At 41.1% G+C, this 21,535-nt stretch overlaps 2 protein-coding genes across 2 annotated transcripts in view; one reads left to right on the top strand and one right to left on the bottom strand.

Moving 5' to 3' along the window:
- Positions 1 to 3,281: 3,281 nt before the first annotated feature.
- LOC149450760 (uncharacterized) lies at positions 3,282 to 5,385 on the top strand. The gene has a single exon (XM_089691341.1). The coding sequence runs from the start codon at positions 3,282 to 3,284 to the stop codon at positions 4,329 to 4,331; it is 1,050 nt and encodes a 349-aa protein (XP_089547467.1). The 3' UTR covers positions 4,332 to 5,385.
- A 1,434-nt stretch (positions 5,386 to 6,819) lies between these two features.
- RAPGEF3 (Rap guanine nucleotide exchange factor 3) overlaps positions 6,820 to 21,535 on the bottom strand; it is a 125,190-nt gene continuing 110,474 nt past the window's right edge. The window contains exons 21-27 of the mRNA XM_089691388.1: positions 19,276 to 19,366; positions 14,108 to 14,158; positions 13,151 to 13,238; positions 11,887 to 11,951; positions 11,484 to 11,538; positions 10,929 to 11,000; positions 6,820 to 7,561 (exon numbers count right to left, since the gene is read on the bottom strand). Of these exons, the coding sequence (XP_089547514.1) occupies positions 7,440 to 7,561; positions 10,929 to 11,000; positions 11,484 to 11,538; positions 11,887 to 11,951; positions 13,151 to 13,238; positions 14,108 to 14,158; positions 19,276 to 19,366 (544 nt within the window). The 3' untranslated portion in view covers positions 6,820 to 7,439. The remainder of the gene's footprint in view (positions 7,562 to 10,928; positions 11,001 to 11,483; positions 11,539 to 11,886; positions 11,952 to 13,150; positions 13,239 to 14,107; positions 14,159 to 19,275; positions 19,367 to 21,535) is intronic.

Here is a 21,535-nt window from a genome sequence, read left to right as displayed (position 1 = left end):
CATGACCACCATGCTTTGCTTCCCAGCATGAAAAGAATTACACCCCCTATTGCATTCATTGGGAGGGTCTGCCCTCATACTTGGCCCATTCAGGTGAATCGGGCCATGCTGCAACTGCCCTGCAGTTGTGCAAACCTTTAGGAGTTAAAGCAGGCAGTGAGGAAGTGACAAATCACCTGTAAAACACCCTCTGAAAAGCAATCTACTGTGGATTATTCTTTAAAAGACTGTGTTTATATAAATGACCCTTAAAAGAATATTGATATTTGTTTATTCTTATACATCCCAATCTTCACTTGTCATTCTTTGGAACAATCAATGTCGATTGGTTGCCAGACAGAACATCCAGTCCTACTCCCCTTTTTTTTGTATACTCCAATGAAAGTCTGCACGTTGCAGCACAGAATCAGGTGCAGCATACACACAAGCAATCACTGGGCCAACAAGAGCCTGCATAGGAGAGCAGTGATTGCAGGCAGCATGTGTTAACTAGCACGTTACATTTTCCTTTCCTTTAGATCTGTTCCACAGTTGGCTAAAAATCAGTAACATCTTATTTAGGTGCCTAAGACCCCTGTGTGCAGCTGAAGAAAGACCGTTTGGCCAGGATATTAAAATCTTGCATCAGTAAGTAAAATTAAAAAAAAAATACATATATACGTAATACAGAGTGAGTTCACACTTTTAACAAGTGCGCAATAATTGATTTTGGCTCTCAAAAATGACTGACTGCACCCGTGCAAAAGATATGAGCACTGCTTATGATAAAAGGGCGGTGGTGCAGGGGCACTCTTGCAAGTATAGGACAGGCATGAATGTTGGGAGCTCTCGTTAGAAGATACTGGGATAAACCACTGTGATCCCTGAAATATTCCCTATTCCCCATGGGAGAGGCACACACTGGTTTTGAAATAAGGTGACATGAAAGCTGTTTTTCTGCAGGTTAATCAAGCTAGTCACCGATGTAGTATTTCAGTTTAGCAATTTTTAGGAAGTGATATTCACATTTTGCATGCAAAGTTCCTGTGTGGTGACACCATTTCTCTATTGAGCCAACATCTAGTAAGCTTTATCAATAGTGCTAAGAGCCAGAAATTTAAAGCAACCAAAGTTCATTTTACTGTGATCAAGTTGGTGTCCCCATTAGAGATGTTTGCTCTTACCTGGTGAACACTGTTCCAGGACTAAAAGTTATGGAAAATTGTCTTGAGTTGTCACCAGAGCGAGTTTAAAAGGGAACATTTGTTTCTGTGACAACTATCTAAGACAAAAGTCTCCAAACTATGGGCCAAATGTGGCCTACAGCAAATTTTATCAGGTCTTCTGATGTAAAAGGGGATTGTGATGGGGGATCTGATAGTAATCTAAGAGGACATTTTCCTCACTCTGGAGAGATTTCCTCTTGTCTTGCTGTGTAACCAGGACAGTAAATTAAGGAAACAAATTCCTTAATGGGACAAGAACCTTATGGAAATTTTAGCTATTCAGTATGATACTTGTATTTTCTATGAGCCTCTATCCTCATTCCCCCACATGCCTTCTATGTCATAGTTTGTATTCAGTGGCAGGTATTCTTTATGAAGGCTTCAGAAGTCTGTTAGACAAAACATAGCAAGCCAAGCCAATTGCCATCCATTGTGTTTCATGTTGTTTTAGCAAGGAGTAATGCAACTGTTAATAATTAAGACAACTGTCACTTGGAAACTTTCTAAGCAGCTTGCTGTAGAAGATTATTGATACTAACATCTGTTGAAATTGGTGAGTCCTCACTTTGCTCTTTTAAAATGCAACAACCTTGGGCAGGACATTCAAATCCAACGCACTTCTGTGTGTTAGATACCTGGTTCTCTGCTGTGTGCTGTGGTTCCTAGTGTGGTGGGAAAGCCAGGTGTTTGATACTTCCAGATACTGAAGATCTTTATGGAGATCTTGTCTCTTTAAGACCAGAAAAGTGGGGACTTTCTGCTTGCCAAAGTGGTAAGTATAAAGAGGCTTCTTTTGCAAGGCAATTTTGAATGGCCTGCCAATACAAGGCAACTGGGCATGCATTTTTGATTTCTCTAAAAGCAACACCATAACTCGCACCATGTTCATTGTGATGCATGGCAGTTTGGGTCTGTTGGCACCTACTGTCCTCGTATATTGAGAGGCTTCTCTAAATGATTGGCACTGCTACGCATCACACAAGTGTCATGCATTACTCTAACATACAAAACCTAGGTCTGAAGGGACCTTCAAAGTGGAGATGTTCTTCTGAAAATGATGCATGCTGATTTGCTGTAAATAACTCCTATTTCACTGTCTTTCTAGAGCCCATTTTCCCTTAGAGCAGGAACTATGGATCCTGGACATCATACTGCATTCTTGCTGGCTATTCTCGTCTGCATCCTCCTGATTCTCCTGGCTGTGTCTGCCCTGCTGATGTGCTACTGGAGGTATCTTAGAATTCTAATTGCTAATCTCTGTAAGCTTGATGTCAGCAAATGTGCAGTTAATGTTCTCTAACTGAAAACCAAAATGTTCACATTCCAGGAGCCTCTGTAGATACTTGGCAGTAAATACATTATTTGCCCATCACCATATATACCATTGCCAGACTGTGGTACAGTGGATCAACAGTACTACTTTGGTATTACTTATTCTTGCTGTTAGGTGTTATTTAATTTTTAAAGCAATTATTCAGTTTACTGGTATTATCAGTTTTGAACTTGTGGGTCTGTATCTAGAGCAGCAAGAGAGAGCCCACTGATGCCTGCCTCTCCAATAATTCTTACTGCTCCTTCTCAGATGTAGCTCACACAAAATACCCAATGCTTCTGGTACAGAGCAGCATCTGACCACCTACCATGAAAACTTATGAAGTCCCACCAGGTTTGATTAATCTCACGTGATCTGCGGTCCATCAAGGACACCAGCCAAAACCAGGTATTTTGCAACAGTGAAAGGAACAGCAGAAGGAGACAACTAGACAAGACAGTATGATTGGATTAGGCATGGGGAACATTTATGGTCACTTTGCCCTGAATGGTAAAAGTAATGAAGTATAGCCCGATGACCACCAGCAACATGCCTAAAATAGTACATTCTAGCTAAAAAAAAATTTTTTTTTACTTTAGAAATCATCTTAGTTTGTAATAGAGGGTAGTGCTTGCACAACGGACATGATCATTTACATATATCTATGAAGCAAATACATTCTTGCATTTATTAGGTGGTATTTAATATCTTTCACATTTAATGTACAATCCATTTATATCATTTCTAGGAGGAATGGTTTCAAAATGACAAATCGAACACCATCCATGAGATTTGGAAGACTGGTGAGAGATCAGGCAACATCTATGACCAGTTTTACTTTGAATACAATCAACTCGAAACTTCACCTACAGAATGATCCTAAAGAATTGTCATTGCCAATTACTGTGGATCGACGTAGCCAAAAAAGCAAATGTGCGACTTCTCGCCTTTCCCAGGACAGTCATATAATGAGCATCAGTGATGAAGAGGAAGGAATCCGCGTTTCAATAGTTGACAAGTCTTTACAAAAAAAAAGTAAGGCCTCTGAACATTACTTAGCACTTCAGCATATGTTGTTGTCAGGGGCTTCTATCCTTGGCGGAGTATTAGAGAAGAGTTCATTGTTCAGTCTTAAGGCCAAAAGACGCAGCTCTTCCCTGAAAAGCGGAGTGGATGAAGATATCTCCATGATTCCTCTGGAGTCTCCAGTGCATGTGTCCTCCATGAATGCTGACCAGTTCCAGCCTGCACGTTCACCAGTAGTCCTGAGTCGAAGCAGTACTCTACTGTGTGAAAATTCCAGTGATCAGCAGTTTACTTGGGACACTACTGGCTTCTCTGTTCTAAGCAAACACGTGAGGCAAAAAGAATCCTTCTCACTTCCCAACACTTTAGAAAGAAAAACTGAAGAAGATTCTACCAAACAGAATACACAACTTGGAAAACCAGATTCCTTGCAGCCAAAAGCCTGGTTTATATTTATGGGAAACAGACCCGTCTCCGAAGGAGCCCAACTTGAAAATGAGCTCAATAATGTGGCAAGCTTAGACTCTGGGGTTGATGTTCTAGAGCCAGCAGTGAAAAATGGATTTGGTGGCCTCAAAGTTAGACAGATGCCAATCTCTACCCAAGACAATGAATGCCTTGTCCCAAGTAGAAGATCAGAAGAAAATAATGGAGATAATGAAAAGCATGATGAGTGCCTGGAATTGCACATCTCTCATCAGGAAGCCGCTAGAAAGCTGAATCCTGGACATTACAGTAGAAGTTTGTGGGAGAAAAGAGAAGAACGTCCATTGATTGGAGTCAATTAGCAATGCGCTCTATTCAGACTTTTCTAAAACTGTAATCTGTAAATTTAAAACCTGAGCTTTTGCGGTTTCATATAATATCTAAAGTCAAATCTTTAAGTTTTATTTTTTTTTTTTTTTTTTTTTTTTTATTTTTTACTGTAGTGTTGGAAAGCATTTAAACCCATGTCCAAGTTTTTTATTTTTCTTTGTTGTATTGGGGAGATTATTCCTCACTTCCTGTCCTGTAGACACAACAGGAAGTGAGGAAATATCTGCAAAGTTTTCACCACAACACTTGACCCATGGAAGACTCTATTGTTGTTCCAGTGACAACTGAAAAAAGATTAGATTTTTTTTCCTTCATTCTCTGTTCCAGTGACAATGGTCACCAGGGAAAATGGAGAGGATTAAATACCTGACAGAATTGCTAGCCCTTCATACGCTACAAAAAATGGTTTTATATACACTTTCATGCATTTTGTAAATTACAAGCTAAACAATGCACATCAGCTGCTATAGTTTTATTCTGCCAAATCAATCATTTTATGTTTTTGATTAAAACAGCCAAGACCCTTTCCATGTCAGAAACACAGACTGCTGTTCTTGAACTCTCCTTTTGAAATTGCTAGCTGCCTGGCTGGGATTTTTTTACCCTTTTTGCATGAATGAGTTCAATCACTGACCATAAAGATATGACTTTCTCACCCTTGCCTGGTCTGCATGCTTGCTCTGGCTCAGTGACTCAATGCAGTGTAGCAAGAAGGTTAGGACAACAGCCAATCATCCAGGATTTACAGAAAAGATTGGAAATGCCATTCCCATATTTTAGTCTTAACATATTTTACTAATTTATGATGATTCTGTAAGTTATTTGTGACATATGAGTACACAAGAGGCCATTGTCTTGATGCCTCACTGTCATAGGATGCAAGCACTTGTAAAAAAAAATCTTAATGATGTAACTGATGCCTTTTCTATTTGAAGCTTTGCATGGACTTTGTGATCTGTTTTACAATCAAGTATTTAATGTGTTGCTAACCTTGTTGCTTTAAAACATGGTTATTTATATACAAATACTTACATTGGTATGCTTTTTGTTTGTCTTTTGTTTCTGTTATATCTTTAATAAATTTTAATTCCTAAGGTATTTGTAGTTTGGTGAATGTTCTAAAATGACCTTGCGTCAACAGAAAATGGACAGAAGGCATTTGTAGGCTCATATCATTCTCTCAGACAGCTTTGCTCCTTCTCAGAACACATGACCTGTGTTGACATTGAATATTTTTTTTGAAGGGTGTCGAGTCGGTGCTAGAAAAGGGGAGCTGAGCTGCTGAGAGTGACTTGAACCACTTCAGTGCTTCTGCTGTAAACTTTGAGGTTGATGGCTCATTAACAGCTTCTTAAAGCTTTATAAATTCTTGAATGACCTTAGCAGCCTTGCTCAACCAGGGTTCCCTAATGTTCCTCTAGGGCAGTGGTCTCCAAACTGTGGCCCTTTGCTAGCCTTTTTCTGGCCCTTGGGGCACTGTTCCTCTCACTGATACAAGATACTGTTCCTCCCACTGACACCAATGAAGGGGCACTATTCCTCCCACTGACACCAATGATGGGGCACTATTACTCCTACTGACAGCAACATCTGGCCCCCCTAAAATCTGAGTGCTGGTTCGCACTAAGGGGAATTCTACGTGGATCAGATGTGGTCTGAAAAGCACAGCTTAGCATTTAATCTACAAAAGCATTATTTCTAATGCAGGCTGTTCACATATATGCGGTGTGAATTTGATCCAGTCCAAAAAAAAGGTTGTGTGGTGCGAATTTCATCTCCTGCTATGCTCAGTCCCCTCAGAAAGCATTCAATTCACACCTGTTACAGGACAAATCGCACTGTGATACTGCATTAGATTCGCACTGCATCAGTGTGAACCAGTACTCGAGGACAGTAAACTGGCCCCTGCTCTGTGGTTTGCTAGGGGTTCCTTTGAGCAATGAACAGTTTCTGCCTCTCAGATAAGTAACCACTGAAACCAATTATCTTTTTAGCTATCTATAAGGATGGAAGGGGATCCTTTCCAGTGACCACAAGGGTAAGGAGCATCCTTCCCACTAACCACCATGCTAATGAAACATAAGTTGTAGATACAGTAATTTATTAGCAGGGGTTCCTGGAGACTGGAAAGTTATTTCAAGGGTTCCTCCATGTAAAAAAAAAAAAACATTGCAAGGTCAATGCTACCCACATGGGTATATTGTGGTAGGGTTGATCAGATAGCTGAACTCCAGCTAAATGTTTTTAAGCAGTTACAGCAACAGTTTTTTTCCCTTTTTGGAATAAAGGATTTATATTAAATATATAAAATTGTTCATTATAAGCACCCCTGCCTGTGTTGAATGGTTTGTCTCATCCCTGTAACTGAAACATCTGCAAGAAAGTTTGTTCTTTTGAAAAACACATATTGACCAGATGAATAGATGTGGCTTCACATCTATAAATTGTTTGGCTGCAATATAATGTTTACTGTAGCGCTTTTTTATTAGTTGGTACTTTTTCATGTCTGTTGATATAACAAGCCTTTCCAGTAGAACAAATTGGAATGGTTGAACAAGCTTTTATTTTTTTATAAACTTTATTTTTGTTTAGGACCAATAGCTGCACTGACCGATCACTGCTACCAATATCCAGTGTTCATGGGTATCCTGCAGTCTATTAAGATGTGTTCATTTTCTCATTATCCATTTCATTATTTTCTATACTGATCCCGGAGATCCTTTGGCACAGTATTAGATGGAAGAATAAAGTCTATATATTCCTTATGGCCACGACAAAACACTTTACATGAGCAAGGAAGCTGTCCAATATTTGACTTGGCACTATAGGTCCTACAGTAATGTGAAGGTAAAGTACAATGCCAATAAGGTTGTAACATCCGTTATTAGAAGATGGCAGAGAGCATCTGCTTAAATATGGATATTAATCAGTGTGCTTGTTCCAAAAGCAGAGTCCAAATGTTGGACTGGCTATAGGCCACCAATGACCTGAGCCCCTGATACAGGGATTACAAGGAACTGATTGGAGGAAGCCTGTATCCAAGTGCACCTCTACAGACTCCACAGAACATTTAAAATATTTCAGGATGGTTCAAGGCTTCGGGACAGCTCCATTAGTCTCTTCTGATTGTCAATGACCTTCATGTGTTGGATATAAGCCCATGTAGCTGCTGGACTTCTAAAGTTCACTGAATATTCTGAACCTGTATGAAAGAACAAAATGAAATTTGTTTTTAATACACCAAACTTTTGAAAGGGTTAAAACAAAGGTCAAAATTCTTAAAATAGCTAATGCACCATGATTTGCTTTATTTTATACTTTATTCTATACTTAAGTTTTAAGAAAGCAGATGCAACATTTATAGGCCATTTTCTAGGGAAATTGCATATTTCCTTATTTAAAGTTATCTAGTTGGCTCACAGTATCTAATAATGAAATCCAAGCCTTGGTTAAAAGGCCATACAAAGACAAAGCCTGGTTACCTTAGCTGACTCCTACCAAAGGAATGTCACTGCGAACTGGCCAAGTCCTTGAAAGGTCATATTGGTGATTGCAGTGGGGATTGGTCATTCCTTACACACAAGTCCTATATAACAAAGCTAGAACTTGCAATAACTGTCTCGTCCCAGAGCTGCATCGTACATACATCTGGTCTGATTATCTTTGCCATGCCGCAAAAGCAGACATGACCAGTGGTGGAAACGGCATCTTTAGTTAAGTATTCTGTAGCTGCATCTGTCATTACTTAGTTAAATTTTATACTTATAAAGTATTTGTGTGATCACACATATTAAATACAACCCCAAAAACATTAACTGTCCCATGACCGTGATAAATGACCATTATACAAGTATCAAGATGTTACCCTTCCTCCAATACCCCACACATAGATCATAAAAAAGTCCACAATTGTTTGCAGCATTTAGCCATGGCCCTGTAGATGTGTCCCATGAATTACAGACCATGAGACATTTACAGTACAACTTTTATTTTCAGTTTTTGTCAGTACCCATCAGTGCCATCTATCAGTGCTGTCTGTCCATGCTGCCAGTCAGTGCTGTTTATCAGTCCCCGTCAGTGATGCCTGTCAATGCCCATTAGTGCCTCCTCATCAGTAGATTCAATCAGTTCCACCTATCAGTGCCACCTATCAGTGCCAATTTGTGCCACCTATCAGTGCCCGTCAGTGCTGCCTATCAGAGCCCATCAGTTTTGCCTTTTAGTGCCCGTCAATGATGCCTATCAGTGCCGCCTATCAGTGCCATATATCAGTGCTGTCTATCATTGCTGCCTAGCAGTGCCCATCAGTGCTGCCTATTAGTGCAGCCTCATCAGCACACATCATGTTGTCTTTTTTAGTTTGTTTAGCAAAAAAATAAAAAGCCCAGTGGTAATTAAATATCACCAAAAGAAAGCTGTATCTGTCTTAAAAAATGTATAAAAATTTGGTTTGGGTACAGTGTTGCATGACCACGCAACTGTCATTCAAAGTGCCAGAATTGGCCTGGGCAGGAAGGGGGTGAAAGTGCCTGGCAGGCAAGTGGTTAAAAATATAATTTATGTATGTAGTGAGCCAAATATGTTGGAAATGTTCAGCTAGATTATGTACTGTGCCTTCTGTACTGTGCCTTCTGAATGTATCTCTGCTGAAAGGAAATTTGCTTATTGCAGTGAAATAATATTTTCTGTCATTTTGAGGACAAAGAACCAATAATTTCAATATATGCCTGGAGCTCAGCTTTAAACCAGGATTAAAAGTGATTTCTAGATTGGGGGGTGCAAAATTTGGTCTAGCTCTGCGTAGAAGCCAATCAGCTTCCAAGATTTATTGCCAAAGCTTAATTGAACAAGCTGAAATTAGAAACTGACTGGGTACCATGCATAGCTGCACCAGATTCTGAGTGTATCAGTTTTAGTAAATCCCTTCCAGTATGTTTAAATGCAGTCTTGATTCTGAACGCCTTTGGGACGCACAGCAATTTTGTTTTGTAGTATACAATATACATATATTTTGTGATTAAATATCACATTTCTAATCACATAGATTTTATCACAACAGTCTCCTTTACATCAGAGTCCACAGAGTTCCCCTTCACATCTGAATCTGCAAAGTTCCCCTTTACATCTGAATCTGCATATGAATCTTTCTGGGGACTCTAATTTAAGGGGACACTGAGAACTCTGATGTAAAGGGGAATGCTGCAGACTGGTGAAAACAGGAACTCTGATATAAGGGGGTCTCTGGTAACCAGAGCCCCCACTTACATCAGAGTTCCCAGCATTCCCCTTTAATCAGGGTTCCCATAACCCCCATTACATCAGACTTCGCAGTTCTCTCTTACATCAGAGGTCACAGAGCCCCACTTACATAAAAGTTCACAGAGTTCTCCCTTACATCATAGACCACAGAGCCCCTATTACATCAGAGTCCGCAGAGCCAGAGTCTGCACAGCCCCCCTTACATCAGATTTCAAACAGCCCCCTTACATCAGAGTCCACAAAGTACTCCGTTACATCAGAGTCCACAGAGCCAGAGTCCACACAGCCCCCCTTACATCGGAGTACTCACAGCCCCTCTTACATCAGAGTCCACAAGCGCCCGTTACATCAGAGTCCACAGAATTTCCACTTACACCATAAGCGGGGAGATCTATTGACTCTAGTGCAAATGGGAACTCTGATGTAAGGGGTGCTCTGGGAAACCTTAATTTTAGGGTGGGGCTCTCATGTAAAGGGGAATGTTGGGGATTCTAATGTAACTCTGATGTAAGGGGGTCTCTGCTCACCAAAGCCCCCTTACATCAGAGTCCACAGAGTCCCCCTTACATTACTGTATTCACTGGGAGGCAGGAGAGAAGGGAGTGAGACCATTTTGTTGAGTTCAGAAAGCGACTCAGAGATGACGAGTACTGCCGTTTTTTTTTACCCAGTTACCCAAAGAGTCACAATCCCTTTCAACTCCAGCTAAAGCTCAAGGCTCTCCACCTCATTAAAGTAGAACATTTTTATCACTTTGGATAGAGTATGGGAGGGTTATAACCCTCGTCAGTACGTTTTTAGCCATTTGTGTCTGATTGGGGAGATTTACCTTCACTTCCTGTCCCATAGCCAAAACAGGAAGTGGGAGATAATCCCCACAAATTAAGGGAATTCTTGGGGACCCCCAGGTCACCAGAACTAGTGTCCCCACTTGAAAAATGTACCATCTATTACTTTTCTGGGGACAATGTTAAATTTGGGATTGTCTTTATTTTTGCTTTCGATGATAATGATAAGCAGGACAAATAGGGTGAAGCTCCTTAATAGGGGCACAGACAGCTATAAAAACCTGACAGGGGTTCTTATAAAAAAAAAAGTTTTGCCTTTATTCATACTTTAAATGAAACTCCAATAGATCATTACAGGTAAATTATATTTTTACTGCAAAATAATTTTTGAAGCACAAACATCAACAGCTTTTATAATGATTGTGTGTATCATTGTTTGCTGCTATACAAAATGTACAAAAACATTTTATCCTTCTAATAAGTTATGATTATATTAATTTAAGAAAAATTCTATAAACATACATGCAGACATCCGGACTGCTGCAGCATCCTCAAGGAGATGAAGAGGCCGAGATCGAAGTGGCGACAGGGGAACTGTATATATAATTAAAAAAATAAAGCAATTACTTTTTATCTCTTTCGTATTGAGAAACAAACTTCAGCTTGAACTTTTTGTTGCTGTTGCATAGCGCCTTCACAGTAGAGAAGAGGTAAGATTTCCAAGTGAAGAACAAACCGTAATTATTTACTTTGACATTATCATATGTGTGTAAAGGATTGTTATAGATGGCAGTCCTCTCTTTCTTTATAAATGTGCAGTATACCAAACTGTCTGGCATGGATAACAAGAGTGGACTGCATGGTGTGGCCAGACACTGGGGGGATTGTTCTGGTTGGGAGTTTGATCCCCCTGGTGGAACATGCTCTGTTAAGCTAAACTCAAGACTAGAAGGCTGCATCCTCCAGCAGTGAAATAGGAAGTTACAATAAGTTTTAGAATAATATATAGGATATGATGTAAACAAAGTTTTGGCCATGTATATAGTCAGCACTGTATCCCTAACCAATTGTACTTACTGTAGCTCTGGTTGCGATAACTGTGAAACATCCGTATGGTCTTTGCAATCATGCGCTACAAAAGTTAAAATATTAAATGGATATTAATTGAATTAAGACATTGAATTAGACATACTTTATGATTTTTTATATATATATAAGCAAATAATAAGACTTTTAGTATAGGTAGCCACAACAAAAGTTAAACTCTTTAACATACTGTAGATTGCACTGTTCATTTCCAAAAGAAAGAAAAAAAGCTAAACCTCTGGAAACAGTCCTACAGGAAAGCCGAGATGTTTGTCTGAAACAGACATTACTTGGTCTTATAATTTTCACTAAACATGCCAGCACTGTAACTACTTTAGTAAAATAACAAATATAGTACATGGACACATGCCATAAATGTTCATGTATGACTTACCATTTTTTCAAAATTTACAAGGTTGTCCACTGTATTTTTATTGCCCTCATGGATGAAGGTCAGGTCTGTAAATTAATAAATATTGTTGATTATATAAATTACGGTACTGAAAGTCTGTGCATGTGTATATATGGAATAATGTACAAGGGGGGGCCAATAAGTTTATAGAACTGTTTCTAGCACTCAATGAGCTTTTCATTTCAGCCAGAATCTTCCTATAAGATTATATGTGCATCGACTTATTTTATGCATGCTATTTATGTTGCGTAGACATCCAAAAGCCCTGAGACTTCTGTTGGGTGCTGCCATCTTGGATTTGATGTCAGCAACCTTAGCAAACACAGCTCTGTCACTCCTCCCTTGGCAGCTACAAAAAAAGGTTATGTAGGGCAGTGAAGGGGAAGGAGGCAGAGCTTGGCCAGCATAGAGCGTAATTAGACACTCCAAGAAGAGGGGAGGGCTGTGAGATGCAAGAAGGGAGTGGGCTGTGCAAGAAAATTGACTCTTCTGGAGTAGTCAAATTTTCTAGCAAGTTTAAAGGAACAGAACATTAGCTAAACATTTCCAAACACAGTTGGCTCAGTTCATACATAAATTACATTTGTTTAAACAGTGGAATATATCTCTGATAGGAACTTTTTTGATTATAGTGAAGCAAGATAAAAGCTTTAAATTGGTTTTAGATTGGTCTTTTAAATTGGATTCTAACCCTAAAGTATAAAATTATTTCAAGTCCAGAGTTTAAAAATTAATTAATATAATTATATTTTTTAGATTGCTTCTATGTTATTCTGTGAACTACAGTATTTGATCTCCCCTCATATCTTATCTCATATCTCAAGAGTTTCATAATTTTAAACTTCCAAGGTAAATTCTTAAAAAATAGTCTGTTCGTACCTAAATCCTTTTATTGCACCAAAATTTAAAGTAACTTACAATACAGACACAGGCTGACTAATCGCATGGACTGACTTTAGCACTGACACACAGCCACACACTTTTTTTTTTTTGTAATAGAAATGAACTCTATATATAGTACAAATTGCTATCATAAATTGGCCTTTTAAAGTGATCCTGTTGCTAGAAAATAAGAAGTGAAATTATCACTTATTTTGAAGCGTAGTCACCTGAATTGTTTATCTACTGCACTGCATAGCCACCAAATATCAGGATACTGCACACAAAAAATGTAAGTGCTTCTGAATCTGCAAAAAAAATATGCTACAATTCTTGAACTATATATAATGCATTGTTGGTTACCTACCTTTTAAGATAAGTGGAAGGAATGGAATGAGAGGTGGACTGAGTTTTGCCACAGCCAGTCTATAAGATCTGTGATTCCAGGAAGGATCCTGCAGAGATAAATGCATTCTACTGTCTTCTATGGAAAGCTAGGACATGCAATACACTTGCATCTTGATAAAATTGGGTGAAAGCGCAGCATTGCACATGCTGTCCAATATAGGAGTTCTGAGTCACAATCTCAAACCACTAATAGCTTCAGTTTCTTCTATGTTATAAGGAATGCGTTCAGCTTCTACTATGCTATAAGGAATATCTTCTTTTTCTTCTATGATCTTCACACTTTTATGCAGCAACATAGAATGTCTTACAACTTTCCTTTGTTGCTAATGAAGCCAATAATAATCAAATTACAATTACACTTTCAGCATTACTAATAGAAGACTACCCTATCTACTAGTCTATGTGATATGCTGTCTCTTGTGAAAACTTCAATATCACCATGGGTGTACTCTCTATAAAGCTGGTCATTATTGCTTGGGTGTCTAATTCAGATACATCTATCCATTTGTCTAAATGACAACTAAAGGCAAAACTTTTTTTGTTTTAGAACTGAATAGAGTGATAGGGGATTAGAACCACTGTCAGTTTCTCTTTTCTAATTGTCCTGATTATCAATGTCACCAGGAATTAAAGTGAGAGTAAATCCAAAAAAAAAGTTAGTGTCAGAACAGCAATAGAGTGGAAACATTCTAACCAGGACCCTTGTTTCCATGAGCACTGCATAAGAGGGGATTTCACTCCAAGTGAAGGGAAATCTCCCTAATGAGACATACTGTAGATGGCAAAAAAAACAAAACATGACAGCCATTTTAACCCTCTTTTACTCTATTAAAAATTTAAAAGAAAATTTTTAACTTTAGATATACATTAAAGTAGAATAGACCCTTGTCTGTGCATGCGTTTACCAGAGACTTACCATCAACCTTTCAAAGATGGAGTATAACTTTCGTGTTTTGTGTGGCAGGCGCTACAACAGACAAGAAAGAAAGTCTTGTTACTTGTCAACATTTAGATAAAATGCATATGTCTGTGAAGTGACATATATACTTTGCTAATTAGATGCAGAGCACATTTGTTTTCTTCGGGGATCTAACATAGGAAACAAGATGTAATATTTAGATGAACTTGAAAGGGGGATCAGACTATCATTTTTCTCTAGTCATTCAACAAAAGAAATACCATATGCAGCATTTTTCATATTACTTAGATAATATGTGCTATGGGGTTGAAATTTTGATACTGTGGCCATGTCACATGGAATACAAGAAAAGCCCCAATATTAAAGATTCCAAAGTGTCCACACATTACATTTTTTTTTATTAAATATCTTTTATACAAACCTTCACCTTTCATTTTATACAATTTACAATGCATATGCATTTATTAGCTATTTTTCAAACCTATTTACATGCCATGCATTAATTTAAACAGTCTGTATAAGCTATATTATTAAAATAAATGAAATTTCTATATTCTGTTACAATCATGTTTTCGGAAAAAGGATTAATGATTAGAACATATGCACTCAGAAAACCAAAATAGGCACATACTGTTTAACTATCATTATCCACCGAGCAATTTGGATTATATTTGGGCTAAACTACACAGATGTGGAAAAGAAGCACTCAGGTAGCATAAACACCTAGTGCATTATCCAAGGTTTATGTGAAAAGTAAAAGGACAAAAAACATGCTCACAAAATGAAGTACATAAAAAAGCCTGAACACTGCAGGGAGGCTTCAGCTCTGAGGAATGGGATATGTCCCCGAAACGTGTCAGTAGGCTGACCGTACCACCAATCGGATAGTCTGCCATCATTGTGGGCCATCCTTATGGCATTCAAGCTTTTTCATATACTTCATTTTGTATGTTTTTTGTCATTTTACTTTTTCAAATAAACCTTGCATAATGCGCTAAGGATTTGTGCCACCTGTGTGTTTCTTTTCCAGTTTTGATGATTTCTCAGTCTGAGGAGGGCTGCATCACCAAGAATTTATCCAAAGCCTATCAACATATTGGACTTCCTGGCCTCTTCTTGGCATTAACCCCTTTTGAGGTGCTGGAGAGATAGTGCTTTTAATTTCACCACTGCTCTGACCTCCACCCCACCTAACATTCCTCACACTGAAACCCCCTCAACACTCCACACCTTCGACCTTACTACCATCGAGGAGGTCACCAAGGTCTTCTCTGATGCCCGCCTCACCACCTGCCCCCTCGACTCTATCCCCTCACAACTCCTACGACCTCCCTCCCCCTCCATCCTACGCTCCCTCACCCACATCTTTAATCTCTCCCTCTCTTACGGCGCATTCCCCTCCCCTCTGAAGCACGCGCACATCACTCCCATACTTAAAAAGCCATCCCTGGACCCCAATGACCCAAACAACCTCAGACCCATCTCCCTGCTCCCATTCACATCCAAACTCCTCGAGCGCTTAGTCTACAATCGCCTAAGCTCTCACCTCAACGACAACAACCTCCTCGATCCCCTACAGTCCGGCTTCTGTCCCCTACACTCCAACGAAACTGCCTTACTCAAACTCTCCAACGACCTTCTAACCACCAAAGCTAATGGCCACTATTCAGTGCTCCTACTCCTCGACCTCTCCGTGGCCTTCGACACAGTCGACCACCACCTCCTCCTCAAAAAACTAGCCAGACTCATTCACCTTACCAACCGCTCCGTTTCTGCCACCCCCCTCTGCCAATCCCTCCACTGGCTTCCGATTGCACAAGGGATCAAGTTCAAAATCCTAACACTGATGTACAAAGCTGTCCATCATACTGCCCCAAATTACATCACCGACCTAATATCCAAGTACCACCCAACACGCACACTCCGCTCCTCACAAGACTTCCTCTCTAGTTCCCTGGTCTCCTCCTCCCATGCACGCCTCCAGGATTTCTCCAGGGCGTCACTCATCCGCTGGAACTCCCTACCCCAATCCATCAGACTATCACCTACTCTCCTCTCCTTTAGGCGCACCCTGAAAACCCACCTCTTCAGGGAAGCCTACCCCACCCCCTGCTAATTGCCGACCTCCTCCACTCCTTCAACCACCCCATCCCCAACAGCTATCTCCTCCTGTACCACTATCCCCTCCCTCCTAGATTGTAAGCTCGAAGGCGCAGGGCCCTCAAACCCCTCGTGTATCACATTGTATTGTTATTGTACTGTCGCATGTTCTGTCTCCCTTTGTAATGTACAGCGCTGAGGGAACTGTTGGCGCTTTATAAATACTGTATAATAATAATTAAGCTACACAGAGGGGTTCATTTAATAAAACTGGATAGTGCAAAATCTGGTGCAGCTGAGCACAGAAACCAATAAGATTCCAGTTTTTTTGTCAAAGCTTAATTGAACAAACTGAAATTAGAAGCTGATTGGCTACCATGCACAGCTGCACCAGATTTTACATGCTTCAGTTTTAGTAAATCAACCCCAGTAAATATAAATTGAAAGACTGTGTGATGCAAATTCCATTCCATCACTTATCTGAATGATAGGGGCTTAATGTTTCTGATACTGCTGGATACTATGAGTTCACTGATTTTATTTGTTGCAAACAGCTCTTGTTTTAAAGGTATGTCCATTGAAACCTTTTGTCTTTTTTTGTGTAGACTGCTAGGGATATTAGTCGGACTAAACTCTGAGATCCCAGCTCTCATCAGGCTTAGTGATACAGCATACACAAAACAAGGTACACTACAGCTTTGTTAACTTGTTGCCGACCGCAGATAGCCGAATGACAGCTGCACTGCGGCCGGCCAGTTCTGAGTGGACGTCATATGACGTCCCCCCAGAACACGCTCTCCTGCGCGCCCCAGGGGGCGCACACCCAGCGATCTCCGTGATGTGACGGACACAGTTGATCACGTGATGTGGTAAAAGGCCAATCACAGCGGCCTTTTACCACCTGATCAGAGGGAAATGCAAGTGCCGGTTCTCGGCTGCACTTTCCTCACGCTGTCAGATCGTGAGGAAAGTACTGCCGAGAACCGGCAATTGTCAGAGCGGGGATCGGCACGGATCATCAGGGCACTGATGATCAGTGCCCTGATGATCGGTGCCCAGCAGTGCCACCCGCAAGTTCCGCCCACCTGTGCCCTGCAGTGTGCCCACTAGCTCCGCCCACCTGTGCCCAGCAGTGCACCCACCTGTGCCCAGCAGTGCACCCACCTGTGCCACTCTGCAATTTCACACACCTGTGCCCAGAAGTGCCACCTACCTGTGCCCAGCAGTGCCACCCACCTGTGCCCACCCACCTGTGCCCACCAGTGCCACCCACCTGTGCCCACCCACCAGTGCTGCCCACCAGTGCCACCCACCAGTGCAGCCCAGCAGTGCTGCCAGTCAGTGCCACCAGTCAGTGCCCAGCGGTTGTGCCAGTCAGTGCCGCCAGTCAGTGCCCAGCAGTGATGCCAGTCAGTGCCGTCTATCAGTACCCATCATTAGTGTCACCTATCAGTGCCGCCTATCAGTGCTGCATATTAGTGCCGCCTATCCGTGACACCTCATTAGTGCTGTCTATCAGTGCCGCCTATCCGTGCCACCTCATTAGTACTGCCTATCAGTGCCCTTTAGTGCTGCCTATCAGTGCCCATCAGTGCCGCCTATCAGTGCCCATCAGTGCTGCCTCATCAACGCACATCAGTGAAGGAGAAAAAATACCTGTTTGAAAAATTTTATAATAGAAACAAAGAAACTTTTTTTTTTTTTCAAATTTTTTGCAGTTTTTTAATTTATAGCGCAAAAAGTAAAGCGCCCAGTGGTGATTAAATACCACCAAAAGAAAGCTCTATTTGTGAGAAAAAAATGATCAAAATTTCATATGGGTACAATGTTGCATGACCGCGCAATTGTCAATCAAAGTGCGGCAGCGCTGAAAGCTGAAAATTGGCCTGGTAAATAAGGGGGTATAAGTGCCTGGTAGGCAAGTGGTTAAAGGCTAGATACCTAGTGGTATATCATCAACGTTGGTTAGATAGCTGGTATAAGTGCAAGCATCATTACTATTTTATTTAATTGAAAATAACAAAAAGACAGGCTTAAAAATACATGAACTTCTTACAGTCATGTAATTCCTCCAAGGTAAAGGAAAGGTTTAATGCACGTATGTAGAGAATAACACATAATGCATAATATAGTTTAAAATGAACCTGTGTTCATTTTTAGTTGCTAAAGTACTAGCAACTGAAAAGTGAGTGCTGAATATGCCAGCTTATATTTTCATACAGCTTACGGTGCACCCGGAGAGCCCAAAGCCTAGGGTGCTTTAACATACATATAGCGACTGCAGGAACTCGTGCTTTGTCCCACCAAACCCATATCTCACTATTGGTCCATCACCATGCTGAACAATGTCACTGACCAATATTAGACCATCCTGATCTTTGGGCCTCCCAGGGTGCGCTTGCAGCTATGTGAACATACGCTATATGATCAAATGTCTTTGGCCATCTGACCATCACACCTACAATATACAAGTTTGTTAAATATACCATTGCAAAACCATGAGCATTGATACACAACTGAACAACACTTTGTGACTATAAAAGGTTCCACTGGAAAGCGTGTCTGTGGAAATTTGACCCATTTAGTAAAAAGAGCACGTGTATGGTCTAGTACTGTTGTTGAATGAGAAGGTCTGGCACGCAATAGGCATTTGAGTATATCCCAAAGTTTTTCATAAGGATTGAGGTCAAGGCTCTGTGAAGGCAACTCAGGTTCCTCCACACCAAGCTCACCAAGCCATATAATTTTGGACCTGTCTTTTGCACAAAGTCACGTCCAAAACTGTCATCACAAGGTTGGAAGCACACAGTTGTTTAATATTTATTTGTATGCTGTAACATTAACAAGAACCTTGATTGGAAACACCTGCACTCAATAAATAGGAGGGGGTGTCACATAATTTTTGCCATATATTGTAGTATGTGAGATTACCAGGTTTCCACAAACTTTTGAACATATAGTGTATGTGTAGGCATCTAACTTTGTGAATGCTTTACATCTCTGCCAGTGGTTTAGCAACTGTGAAGTGAATTTCAGTCAGTATACTATATTTATGACTGACGTACCTGCCAGGTCTTGGACAAGCGACTGACCGCTGTGTTACTGAGACCAAACATGACAGCAAAGAAAGAGTTTAGATTTTTCTGCTCCTTGAGGCTGCAAAACAATAACAGCAAAATTAATGAGGAAGTTCAGTTAAAAGAAGGCTTTGGGCTTTCATTCATGTTGGAAAAATATATCCATGCAAAATTTGGTTATGGACACTAGTTGGCAATCAGATGTGTAAGGCCCTCCAGTGCAATTATTTTTTTGTGTATACTTAGAGGCTTGCTAGAAACCTGGGTGTGAGTCAGCCTGGAAGTGAGTCAGCAAGCTTACTTTAGGTTAGAGCTGGAGGGCTCTACAGGTCAGTTCTCTGTACTTCCCCCTGCTCTAGAGACTTAGAGAGGTTTCTAGAAGCCAGTGGGTGGAGGTGAGGAGGGGACGATCTTCATATTTACGGGAGTCTGAGCAGGAGGCCTGGCAGTTTGGGAGATAAACCCATAAATATGAGAGAGCCTGGTCAGAAAGGGAGTCAAGTCAAAAACGGAGGGAGGAAGTTCTGCTGGTATGGAACCTGGGAGGGGGATACAGATGAGGGGAGTCTACCTACAGGCTGGGAGCTGGAAATAGGGACCTCCACTGTTTTACAGTCTACAGAGAAGGACAGCTTGTCAGCAGGGGAAGAAGCCAGCTAGGCGTAAGGCCTGAAAGCAGGTTCACCTTTTAAAGCTACAGGAGCAGGACAGTGTGAGTACCTCTACAACCCTTGGGCCTACAAGGGAGAGGACAGTCAGGTGCCATACCCAACTAGTTCTCCCTGGGACAGCATTCTTATATGTCTTGAACTCCCTTGCCCTGGGATACTCTCATGACAGCCAGGTGGATGAGGAGATTTTCATCTGTGGTCTGAAGAGGTTGATATAAGGGGATTAAGTGCTCCTAGAAAAGACTGTCTGCTGATCTATTAAGAGACAATAGCCATAACAGCTGGAGTAGAAGGTCCAGGATTGAATATTTATCTGCTTTTTATACATAGGAAGTTTGTCCTTTAAGTTGTTTCAGTTCCATTGGTCATTCTGTATACCTCAAGACCCCATACAAGTTGTTTAATCCTTAATAAAACAACAAAAACCAAGCTCATGGACTGTTTACTGACTTCGAAAGCAAGAGTGGAAAATGTGTGTTGCCTGGCTGTGCAGGAAAATAGGGGGACCCAAAACCAGCTGCTTTCAGGAGAATAGCGCTATAAATTTAATGGATTACCATCAAACAGTCACTGCATAAAATACGATTGTCAAAGTGGCTTCCTTTGTTAGATCAGTACTAGACCCAAACCTTTCTAATTTAAATTAACTTTACACTTATGTAAATAATGATAATTGGACATATAGAAATATAGTGTTGGTGTTTGAACTATGCACTTGGGATGGACTGCATTTGTTTTGATATGTGAACTTATGTAAGAGTAGCCTGGAATGGCTTGCGATAAAAATAATGCTCTGTTCGTGCCTGTGGTAGATTCTGTTTCTAACCTGAAGATGCCAAAGTCCCTAAATTCTGTCTTCTTTTGGGCCCCCAAAGGATTACAGCTATGTCCATGGGGCCAGCAACCCGTCAACCGAGGGAAGGTGACAGGTAGACTGTGAACATATCCCTGCTTTACCGACCTCCGCTAGGTGCCCCTAGAGGCCTTTGCTATGGGGGGGAAGGGGGGGGGCAGAGGACACTGCTTGGGGGGGGGGAGCAGAGTACACTGCTGGGGAGGAGAGAGGGCTGGGGACACTTCTATGGGGGAAAGGGGGGGCAGAGGTCACTGCTATGGAGGTAAGGGAGGCAGAGGACACTGCTGTAAGTGGGTGGTGGTGTTATGGGCAGTAGAGAACACTGTTATGGGGGGATTACACTACTGTAGGGGGGTGATGTGAATGGGGCAGAAGACACTACTGTGGGGGTAGAGGAGGAGGGATGCGTAAGGGCCAGAGGGCACTGGGGCCATAATAAGGCTGCTTAAGCAACCACCTTAGCATGCTAGGTTGGGGGGGGGGGTAAAATCCAAATGCCCAGACATTTGCTGGGAATTCAGATTTTTAAAATACCTGTCTTTTGGCGATCCCCTGTATTTTCCTCCTGCAGCAGCTGAAAGTTAGCTTCTCTTCCTCTCCCTCCCACGCTATACAGCTGCTGCAGGAGGAAAATCCAGGTGATCAGTTCTAGTAAATGCCTCCCCCAGCAGTCCCTCTTGTCCTTGTTGTTTTTTTCTGCTGCTTGGCCCCCTGTGTGCTC

This window comes from Staurois parvus, unplaced genomic scaffold (genome assembly GCF_062004578.1).
Source record: "Staurois parvus isolate SC_StPar_1 unplaced genomic scaffold, SC_StPar_1.0 ptg000562l, whole genome shotgun sequence".
In the NCBI taxonomy this organism is placed as follows: Eukaryota; Metazoa; Chordata; class Amphibia; order Anura; family Ranidae; genus Staurois; species Staurois parvus.
The sequence above is the reverse complement of the archived record's forward strand: the minus strand, read 5'-3'. Positions and strand labels throughout refer to the sequence as shown.

Bases quoted from the DNA above. Each gene is read 5' to 3' on its own strand.
- LOC149450760 (XM_089691341.1), top strand. From the start codon at position 3,282: ATGACAAATCGAACACCATCCATGAGATTTGGAAGACTGGTGAGAGAT.